At 37.0% G+C, this 11,909-nt stretch overlaps 1 protein-coding gene across 5 annotated transcripts in view; it reads right to left on the bottom strand.

Moving 5' to 3' along the window:
- Nucleotides 1–11,909, bottom strand: part of Ipcef1 (interaction protein for cytohesin exchange factors 1) — a 166,012-nt gene that overhangs the window by 69,123 nt on the left and 84,980 nt on the right. For all 5 annotated transcript variants that reach the window (XM_020185138.2, XM_020185141.2, XM_074071996.1 and 2 more), the window contains one exon: nt 10,913–10,965. In XM_020185138.2, the coding sequence (XP_020040727.2) occupies nt 10,913–10,936 (24 nt within the window). In that variant the 5' untranslated portion in view covers nt 10,937–10,965. The remainder of the gene's footprint in view (nt 1–10,912; nt 10,966–11,909) is intronic.

Genomic DNA, 11,909 nt, shown 5'->3' with positions numbered 1-11,909 from the left:
TAATATGTACTTTCTCATATTATTTTCTTCTAGTATGAGTGTTGTCGGCAAAACTGAAAACTTAATCTAAAAAAATCTAAATTTGTTCTAACTTGGATCTATTGAAGAAGTACATTTCTAAAACATGACTTAAAAACTTCATTTGGCCACTAATCACTCAAAAATGCACCGAAATATATAAAGAAACTAGCACAAAATATACAAAGGAACCTCCTTTGATATTGAATGATGGGGGTAACAGCCAAATTACAGGTAATATTGACTTCAAATCCACAGACTAGTTGTTAAATCTTGCAGCTACTACTTGCCCCATACATAGTGTATTAAAATTCAGAATAAGAGAGTTTGTCATTAAACATCAAATTTCATAGGAATCTTGCCTGGTCTTTAGCAAAAATCATGTAAGGCTGTGTTAAAAAATGGGCTCTCTGGTTTCAGGAGACCCGATTTGTAGTCTTCGCCAATTTCTGTACTGCAATTCCTCACATTATGGATGATTTAAGCTACCAACACTTAGCAACCACAATAATCCCTGAGTGATTAGGGATTTTTCTCCACAAACATCTTTTCTCCTTCCTAGAAAACTAAACTCAATTTTTAAGGGAATTGTAAAGGTTTTGATTAGTAAAATTTACCTTTGAAAATACATTAAAAACTTTAAGTGCTAGAAATGTAGCTTAGAAGTAAGTATGCACAAGACTCTGAGTTCAATCTCCAGCACGACAAAAAAACAAAAACTTGCTCAATTTTTTCAGAAGACTAACCACCAAAGTATTACCAAATACATTAGTAATGGAATGAATATATCAAGTAATGACTAAGGGAGACAAATAGCAGAAATCTTGAGCTTGGATAAGACCACCTGGAGAATGGACAAGATGACAAAGGCTTAGAGGGAGAATCTGAAGGAAGACCAGCATGTGAACAGGGAAGGAAAAAAGAGAAGCCTCTGGGGGAGACCAAGGAGGAAGAGGCAAAGGCAAAATCAGGAGAAAGTATGTCGTGTAGAAAGCTGGGTCCCAATCACCAAACTCTGCTGGAGTGAAAGAAAAAGAAAAGGTTCAGTAGAGATCTTAGCAAAATAGTTTCGTTGTTGTATGAGGCTACAAGACAAATTCCAGTGGGCTGGGGGAATGGATGAGAATTGAGGAAAAAATACAACACTGTAGACTACCCCTTCAAAAATCTTTACTGCAAAGAGGAGACATGGAGTATAAGTAGGGCTTCTTGTCAAAGCACAGAGAATGCTACATGCTTCCTTCCAACAATCTTCCATGCTTGAAGTCATTATCGCAGTAAGGTAAAGAAAAGCACACACTAAGACAGCAACTTAGCAGGTCAATGTTAAGGCTTCAACTCATATTCTGATTTATTCAATACACCTTTACTTCTTCTTCCCTTTTCCTTTACTTTTTGACATTATTTTTAAGGGAATAAAATGAATACAATTGTGACTCTGCACACTCCTTCCCTTTTCCATTTCTCTCCGATTTTCCCCAGGTTATCCTAACCTAATGTGATGTTCGTCATTCACAGATACATTTTTAGTATCTATAAACAGTATTTTTGCAATACTATAAACAATAGCATTATTATAAAAATTACTTCCCAATATTGTATCTTTGACATTTTTCCATGTTGATGCTTGTGGCTCTAGTTCATTTTCAATGCTGCAATTTATTTAGCATTTGCCTGTTGATGTAGATGTAAATTCTTTTCAGTTTGCACTAGCACTGCAAGACTGCAATTGACAGCACTGTGTCACTCCCAGTGGGCACATTTGCATGTGTTTCTCTGGGCTGAATATTTACCTGAAAGTGAAATTACACGCATCTTTACCTATTTAGATATTGCCTAATTGTTTTCAAAGTGTCCTGCTTCTATTCCCTCCTGAAACAAAATTTTTAGATCCCTACAGCTGGGAATGGGTTTTGGTCTTCTACCCCAAATTTTCAGAAATCTTTCCCTACATCTCCTTTTATCTGTTTATTTTTTTTCTCCTGTGAATTGGTGTTCTTAATTTATTATCCTTGCTTCTTTATGTCTTTAAATTTACTGTCCATTTGTTCTAATTTTGTTTACCTCACTTATTTTTTCTTTGCTTTTAATAATACATTTAGAGTTATTAATTTGCTTTGAATTCTACTTTATGTCTCCCTGTTCTTCCATTCTAAATCATTTCTTTATTTCTATACTAGATATTCAAGTGTGTATTCATTTTTGATTTCTAAATTCATTGCATTTTGTTCAGCAAACACAATCATGATCATGTCAATTGCTTGAAATTTATTGGCATTTTTTGTGTGATTTACTACAGTCAGATTTTGTAAAGATTCAATGAAAGTTGTGGATTCTGTTTCCCAAATCTTGCATGTCTCTAATCTGAGTTGCTAGAGTTGCAACTTTGTTACAATTTCTATTCTCTTCTATGTGGTTTGTTTGTTTTTGCCATTTCCTTTATAAGCAGCATAAAACTAGATTTGGTGGTTTTAAATATAGTAAATTCATTTGTGCCTTTTATAGGTGAGCTTAATATACTTACATCTATCATTATTTTTTGTTGTTTTCAGTTTATGTGTATTTATTTTTATCTTTTCCTTCTTGTTGTTTCTCTGATTTCTAAACTCATAGTGAATATGACATAACTCAGCACATTTTAACTTCTGCTTGACCCCATTTTTTTGGTGTTGCAGCTGAGGTTTTTATTTTTCCATTAAAAATGTTGAGATTATTATCATTCAACCTGGCATGGTGGCATACCTTGTAATCTCAACTACTCAAGTAGCAAAGGCAAGAGGATTTCAAATCTAAAGTTAGCAAGAGACCCTGCCTCAAAAACAAAATAGAAACAAAAGGGCTGGGGAGGGGGGTGGGTCAAGTGGTAGAGGTGCTGCCTTGCATGTTCAATCCCCAGTACCACAAAAAAAGTTATTATCACCCATCGATCATAAATCAATAAATAATTTTATCAATCATAAATTTATGACCTTTACAATATTTGTGATCAACTGGCTTTCTTTACCACATATCTTTCCACTGGATTCACTTTTTGACCAGAGTTTTTCAGTGAGCTACACCTCCAGCCTTAGAGTGTTGTTTTTAATTGTCCTTGTAATGAAGGTCAGTAAGTAGTTATGTCTCTTAGGCTCTCTATGCATTGTAATGTCTTTATTTGGCCCCCGAAGTCAAGTGATATTAGAAGGGAGTATAAAATTATTTTCTCTGGTACTCTGAAGATGTTAGTTATTTGACTCTATCATGAGTTTTATAGATACGGCTTTTTGCTGTCTTTGTATCATTGTATGAGGGTTATTTTTTCACTCTTGTTAGACATTCACTCCATCCCTCATATTCTGTTCTTTTATTACAATGTGTCCAATTATGTATTGTCATTTATACTGCTCAATCCCCAGAGTGAAGTTTTTAAAGCATCTTTTTATTAGTGTATATTAATCACACAAAATAATGGGTTTCATTATGACATTTTATAGACCTATATGATGTACTTTGATCATGTTCATGCCTGTGTTACTGCTCTTGTCCCCTCTCTCTCCCACTCATGTCCTTCATCTTCCCAGATAGCCCCCTTCTAACTTTTATGCCATTCTTTCAAATCTAGATTACACATATGAGATAAAACATGGTATTTGTCTTTCTAAATCTGGCTGATTTCACTTAACATCATGGTCTCTAGTTCTACCCATGCTTGTTTCCAACAAGCATAATTTCATTCTTCTTTTGGCTGAATACTCCATTCTGTATATACCACATTTTATTTGCCCATTCATCTGTTGATGGGTACCTAGGTTGATCCCATAGCTTGGGTATTGTGAATAGTGACAATTTACATGGATGAACAGGTATCTCTATTGTGTGCTGAGTTTGATTCCCTAGGGTATATGCTGAGAAGAATAATTCTGGATCATCTGGTAGTTCTATTATTAGTTTTTGAGTAACCTTCACTCAAATTTCTATAGTGGCTGCTCCAATTTATATTCCCACCAAAAATATACAAAGATTCCTTTTCCCCATATGCTCTCCAGCATTTGTGATTGTTTATGTTCTTCATGATAGCCATTCTGACTGGGGTGAAATGGAATCTCATTGATGCTGTTGTTTTTGTTATTATTTGGTGGTGGTGGTGGTGATGGTTTTGTGGTATGGGAGATTGCCAGGCAAGCACTCTATCATTGAGCTATATCCCTAGCCCCATACCAAAGATTTCTCTCTCTCTCTCTCTCTCTCTCTCTCTCTCTCTCTCTCTCTCTCTCTCTCTTGCTCTCTCCCCTTCTCTCTTCAGTGTCCTCAAGCCATCATACAGAATCTTGCACATCCACTCATCCAGCTGGCATCCAGGTCTAGCTTCTAGTTTTGAGCCTGGATCCCCATCCTCCCTAAGCCCACAGTTGGCTAAATGCGTAACCTCAGGCAGTGGCTTGAGAACTGTGCTCTCCTGTCATCCTTGGCCCTTTTCATAATCGAGGGAGTCCCCCACTTACCATTGTCATTCAGGGGTGAACCTAGCTCTCCCCACATTTAGTGGAGCATTTTTACCTCCTCTGAACCTGTACCAGGAAGCAAGCAACTTCATGCTTGCAGACCAGATGCTCATCTGGCCCAGGGCTTCTGTTGCGTTTGCTGCCTTTCATCTCTGATCTTCAAGGTTGTTACCATAATTTTGGTTTTCTATGTTTATCTTTGTCAATCATTGGCAGATCTCTGAATAGAATATCAAAATGTGAACTCACCAGGACCATCCCTGAATGAAAGTCAGTCATTTCATTTATATGAATCCATCTTAAAATCACAATCAAAATGACACGTCAGTCTCTCCCCATAGTAGTCTCAATATGCCACCAAACATCCACTTCTCCTAGTACCTTGAACTTTATTCTGCAGGTGTATCAGACATAATAACAGCTTCATACTTTCAAGTACTTGATTTCCTCTCCCCATTTTTCACCTAGCTAAGGCTTATCCTTTGGACTCATGTCAAGTGCTACTTCTACCATGAAGTCTTCTCTGACTTTAAAAGGCAGTTAGCTCTTAGGGTAATCTTATATTCACTCCATAGTCACTGTAATGATTGTCTTGTATTATCTCCTCAAGTCCTCCATGATAGCTACTATATTTTTAGTCCTTTTCACGATGAGGAACTTCAGCTTGATGTGGTTAACCCAGAGATCACGCATAACTAGTAGAAGTCAGACTAAGCCTTTCATTTAGCTATATGTTACTCTGCTTTTCTGTTTTCTGTGCCTCACAGTTCTTTGCTGGTGCCTGTGAAATGGATTTTAGAATGTATCCCTGATTTATTGATCTGTGTGGTTTGTATATTGTGGTAACACTGCCCACCCCATAGTTCAAACCAGAACTCTGAGTCGTCTCGGTAGGCCCTTTCCCCATCCCACACATGTACCCAATCACCCCCGTCCACATTGTCTCTCAGTGTTTATCAAATCTCTCTCCCATCTGCCTGGAAGTGAGGGGGATGGGAGAGAAAAAGGGGGTGGGGAGCAAGGGAGAGAAGTGGCCCAAACAATGTATGTACATATGAATAAATAAATAAATTTTAAAAGCTCTCTCCCAAATCTCCATCTCCACTATTGCTATCTTAGTCAGATCTCATCAGTTTGCTCCTAAACCAAGATCAAAAATCTCAGTCCTGGTCTTGCCACCCCCAGTCTAGTCCTTCAACAATCCATTCAACTGGCCTACTACAGCAGTGCTTAAAGTACTTGAATGGCTGGCCAAGACGTCAGGATAAAATTGATGATAGGGCTAGTGGAGCAGCGGAAGTGGTGGAGCGCCTGCCTAATAAGCATGAAGCCCTGAGTTCAAACCCCAGTGCTGTCAAAAAAAAAAAAGATAGAAATGATGCACTTGAACATGGCATGCCCTCAAAATCTAGCAGCTAGCCCAGTGTCTGAGATAGTCTCCCTGCGACAAAAAGACTCTTTCATCAAATTTTACTTCCTGTGATGCTTTAGTGAGGATGATGTCTACTATATGCCTAACAAAAGGTGGGGATTTGACAAATATCTGGAAGGCCATCTATGGCTTGATTATTCTGAGCTACAAAATACCTCCATTAGCAAATAACATCAACCAGATTAGGCAACATAAAAGTTACTCCAATACATTTCTCATCCGCAAATTGGTATATCCATAGGAAAAGAATCCTCTCAGATTGACTGACTTTAAACTTGAACCCACAGAGAGAGTTAGTTCTTCATATTTCCTTAAAGGTAACATGGACCTTTTTTTTTTTTTTTTTTGGAGCTACTGGGGTTTGAACTCAGAACCTCATGCTTGCTAGGTGGACACTCTACCACCTGACTCTCACTGCCAGTCCCTAACATGGACTTTGGCTGAGCAAATCTCTAGAGCTACCTAAACTACCTTTACCTTTACCGCCACAGTATTTTCTTTGGCATCCTCTCTCAACAGTGCCCTCAAAATGCTGAGAATTTGGGACCCAAGAAACAGAGATTGGGATGGTATGGAAATAGGTTTTCCAGTGGTAGCTTGTGAGTCCCTTCCACCCCTACCCAGTACCTACTCCCCAGGCATATCTCATGCCCTTCCTACATGAAGTCCCTGTGAGAGCAGACATGGTAAACGGTCTCCTGAGTGTTACCTGTGAGTCACACTTGAGCAGAATAGCTTTGTCACAGCTATTTCAGCATTAGGTTGTGCTGATCTAACCAAAAAATTATTTTTAAACTTGCCAAAGTTTCAGCAATCATGTAAAAATCTAAACTCCTCACTCCATGCCTGAATACTGCCATGTCCCTGAGGCTCACACCAAAAGCAAAGAGATGCAGTGAGGGTGGGGCAGGTTTCATGTGGACAGAACTCATGTATAGGGTGTTCACTGCCCATAGTCACATAAAGACCAAGCAGAAAATGCTTTGTGTGTTATGAATGCAGAGCTTTTGGTGAAGCAAACACAGGAAGTACCAGTTGAGATGAACACTACTTTCATCCCACATATGTGTCCAGACAACAGCAAACAAGTTAACCACAATAACAGACATAAATGGCCGTTCACATTCACTGAGCCTGTCCTCCTCAACATGAACACTGAAAGAAATCATGACAGAGGCATAAACTGTCATTTTAGGGAAACTTGTGGCTTGATATTGTATCTTATAACAGTTTAATGAAGTAATTTTATTTAAAAGTATTCAGAAAATATGTAATAAAGTTTGATCTGAGATAATTCTAGCATTTCTCCTCCACTAGAGCCATCTCTGAAAACAAGAACACTTAAGAGCTTTGGGTAAAAGAATTATTAATAACAACAAAAGATACCATCTGTCTGTGTCCTTTGATCCTTGTCATCCTTAAATTAAGGTAATTTTCCTTTCTTAGATAAAACATTGTTACTAAAATCTAAGACAAGAACTTTTTAATCAAGCCTTGGAGATTCATATATGCTAGATCAATTTATTGACTGATTTTAATGAGAAGCTAATCATAAAAAAAAACAAAGAAATAGTGATTTGGTTTATGATAATTGTTACCACCATAGTGTGATGAGTGCCTTATCAATATTAATGATTACAATTCAGGATTCTTAGAAATATTTAGGGATTGTACCAAATCTAATAATTATGTAAAAAATTGCTTAAGAAGCTATGACACAGGTGCTACAGGTAGTTCAATTAATTCTTTCTTTCAAGCCACAATCTACAAAGTGTAGCTTTTATTTAGTCAAGAATCACTAATTACACAATTAACTGCCAAGAACCAGAGACTCAACAGCAAGCAAGCTTTCACATAATTCTAGTTAAACATGGAAGACAGACAAGCAAAAGGATAACGAGGTCTGCAGGTAAATGTTAAAACAGGGTACAACAGAAACACAAAGGAGAGAGGCAAGTTACCCAGAAGTTGGGAGCCAGAGAAGGCAGCCCATGAGTTGATCAAATCAAAGACTTTAAAGATAAAGACTTGAGCATAACAGGATGTGATGCAGCGATGCAGGTGACATCCAGTACCCATTGACTGGAGAGTGAAGGGAGACCACTGTAAGAGTGGCAAAGCCATGTCACACACGGCCTTGCAAATTATATATTTTCTGAAGTTTATAGGAAGGCCAATGGGTAACCATTGAGCCAACACATGGAGGTAAGTTGCACAATCAGACTTGCAGGTAACAAAATACATTCTGGTGACTGCATGGCAAGTAGATTGAGAGAGTGGTACAGAAGCAAAAGTCTAATGAGAAGAAGGAATAACAAGTGTGACTGTGAAGGTGGAGAAATATTTGAGTTAGAAGCAGTAGAACCTAGTGATTTAATTACTATTGGTTCTCTACATTGCTTTAGCTTTGAAAATTCCACTGTTTCCTTTAGAAGACAGGAAAAAATACTACCAAGTAAGAAACAACTCAGTTTAACAAAAAAGAGCAATGCTACAAAAAATAAGTTTTCCAGCCATACGCAGTGACTCACATCTGTATTCCTAGCTACTCGGGAGGCAGCAATCAGGAAGATAGCTGTCCAGGGCCAGCTGAGACTCCATTTCAATTTATTTTTAAAAAGTCAAGCACCAGACTGATCATAAAAAGGGAGACCCTATTCAGAAAGTAAATACAGTGAAAAGTGCTCAAGTGGTAGAGTACCTGCCTAGCAGGTTCAAGGCCCTGAGTTCAAACCTGAGTACCACCAAAATAAAATAAATAAAATAAAACTTCCACTATTTAGATTTTAGCTTTCAAATTCTGAGCACTACCCAGTGATTAACTATCAGTCTAAGAGCAAAGTACCCTCCATCCTCTATGATGTAGGAAGCTGCTCAACTTTGTACCCCATCATCGAGCACCAAACCGAGTACTCAGCCATATAGCTCAGTAAATGTTCGTTAAGTGGAAATGAAGTGTAATTCTGCATGTGATTAGATCAGATGTGTCAAACCTACTGAAACTACCTGGCACAAAAATAGGTCTCCTGTGCTACATTTTATTTAGGCAACAAATGACAGCAGAAAATTGAACTAATTTTCTGAATGGAAAGATAAAATAGGGCAATCACTGAAAAGCAGCTGGAAGAAATGCTTAAGAGAGATGTTAAGCAATACGGCACAGATACTGATGGCTGTGGGAGAGAAATAACAGCTAAATAGACACACAAGGGAAGTTGGGCTGGTTGTGTCTAGAGTGGAGGATGGCTCGTGAAATGAGAAAGATCTGTAAATATCCAGCTTCCACTAAAGAACAGAGTTCATTTGTACCCATGACCAACAGAAGCAGGTTGCATGTTACAGCAGTGACAGCTCTGGATAGGGGACTATGCAGACCATACATTAGCCCTTTGGTAATCACATGTGTGATCTGTATTCCACTACCTGGGTTGTATGTTTTTGTAAAAAGATGTGGTCAATTAAATCTCCAGTTCCTACCTAGTACAATCCCTGATACAGAATAGAATCAGGATAGATTTTAAAAGAATACCACAATGAAGGAATTTGTTAAATTGCCTAAACGTTATTATTGCCTTGATTTCCTTTTCTTCTTAAACACATGAGATAAGTGTCTGCCTACTGGGAGATTACATTCTTTTTGTGGAAAAAGGAAAAATAATGCAAGAATTTAACATTGCCTTACCTTTCCCAAGGTCTGATAATTCTAATACTTCTTTCAGTTCTTTGTTCTAAGGACAAGCATTTTTTAAATTTAATGAACTTTGGTTATCTGAACTTTAGCCTTCCTGACTTTATTTTTACAGATCTGTGATGCCCATTCGAGTTTTCCCTTGATTATAGGACCTTCTTTTAATATCCTGTATATAAGGCATAGCTTTATATCTACTTCTCACAAAAAGTCTCTTATTATAGTTCTGCTATTCTTCTAGCTGTTCCTCTTATTTACCTTCATTATGATGATTCACATTTTTTATCAAAACATCCATCCACTTCTGCCCAAGTGATCACATCTTCCTTTTCTCCATGCTTTAGATGGCAAATTTCCTACATTTTGTAAATGACTATAATTTGTGTTTTTCTGTCCTGTCTCCCAAAGTTTCCAGCATTTTTCATCACTAACAAGTTTTCCTCCTTATTCAGAATTAGTTTCGGATTTAAACTGTGTCTATTGCTTACTCTATTTCCGGGATATGAATTGTCAGCAAGCCATGCAGATAATTTGTCGCCCTGCTACTTAGTAAGCTGTCTTTTCTAGGATCTGCCCAGTTTACTCAAGTTCTCCATCACTGTTACTACATCCTGCCTTGACAGCTGTAGCCTAATTTGCATCAGGAAGCCATTGCCCGCATTCCCAATTTGGCAGGAAGTCTATATTCTCTTCCCCTGGCACATCACATCTGATTTTACTTTTAGCTGTGCTCCAAAAACTCTGCCCTATGCATCCAACATGAGGTCACATGATTTGCCAAAAGATGCACACCATACAATTCCATACCAGTCCATGTGTCCTTCTGTTAGAAATACCATACTACTAACATCAGCATACCAATCTTTCCCTGCATAAAGTTCTTCATCTAATATAGATAATACACTCATTCGATTTACTTCCCAATCTTATGCAAATGTATAGCCATAAAATGTTTTAAAAGAAACCCACAATTGCAATGTAATTATTAACAAAATTTGTCCTATAGAGGTTGCACTAATATCATAGTTAGCATCTTCTTAAAACAAATATGGTTTTTGTTCAGTACATTATTATATGTCTTGATCTTTAAATAGTCAGAGCTCTTAAATGCATAGAGACTGTGGCTCCCTCGAATCCTAACAATAGAGTCATTTGATCCCATTGTAGCTAATGAAATTGAGAACAACAAATGAGGAACCAAACTTAAAATCAACCTTTTAAAAAAGTCAACAAGTTTACTTATTCATCAAACTGACAATATCTAAATCCTTGGGTGTTCTGAAAGGTACTTACAAGAGTATTGCCATCGGTAGCCATGTACAATGTCAGGCTGGTAGAAACAAAAGCTAGAAGAGAAAAAAAAAATCTCCAGTTACGTGTGGGTTTAAAGTGTTCATAAAGACACATATCTGTTTAAAGTAAAGGAGAAGATACTTGCATTGTTGTTTGTATTGTTGGTGAATTGTCCTTATTAGGATAATTCATTAAATGGCTTCCTATTTGCAGAACTCGATAAGCTAATTTCAATAAAACTGAATTAATGAAATAAACCAGAGTTTCACCTGCAAATTTGTCAGTATCTTCCAAGTCAACAAATAATATATTTATATGATTTATACACTTAATGTTGCATTTTTCGAGAAGAGACAATATTTTCTTCCTTATGACAATGTGGAAGATGTAGAATTATTTGGCCATTGCTTATCCAATTTCAAAGATATAACCAACACCCCTGCCTCAGAAGTCCTAGCTGTAATACCAAGATGAACCTTTTTTGATGTGTTGAACTTTGTAGTGAATGACCTGAAACGCAAGACATTCTGTGGTTTCAAGAAAAGCAAATGAAAAGAAAAGGAAAAAACCCTCACATTTTCAGGCTTTGATAAGCAAGAAACTTCTTAAAGATCCACAAGCCACTGAAACTCTCCTCCAAACACAGACCTTCTTATCTTTTTCCCAGTGACACAGAATCAGATCCATGCCCATTTGACTTGATTTCTTACCTCAACATTCCCCAAATTTTAATTTAATGTCAAAACGCTGTATTTATATTACATACATATGACTAAGACATTTGTTTGTAAAATACAAAAGAAAGAAACCACAATAAAAAGACAGAAAAGTTTAATTACTTAATTTTCAACACAAAAAACCTTCTAAGCCCTGCATTTAAAAAAAAAATCAAGTTACAAACTGGTGGAATATCTATAAAATGAATTTAATATATAAGAATCACGATATTGAAAGAGTTGTAATATACCAATAAGAAAATAATAAGCAAACTAATAGA

Source organism: Castor canadensis, chromosome 1, assembly GCF_047511655.1.
Source record: "Castor canadensis chromosome 1, mCasCan1.hap1v2, whole genome shotgun sequence".
NCBI lineage: Eukaryota > Metazoa > Chordata > Mammalia > Rodentia > Castoridae > Castor > Castor canadensis.
This window is presented reverse-complemented; position numbering and strand designations above follow the sequence as displayed.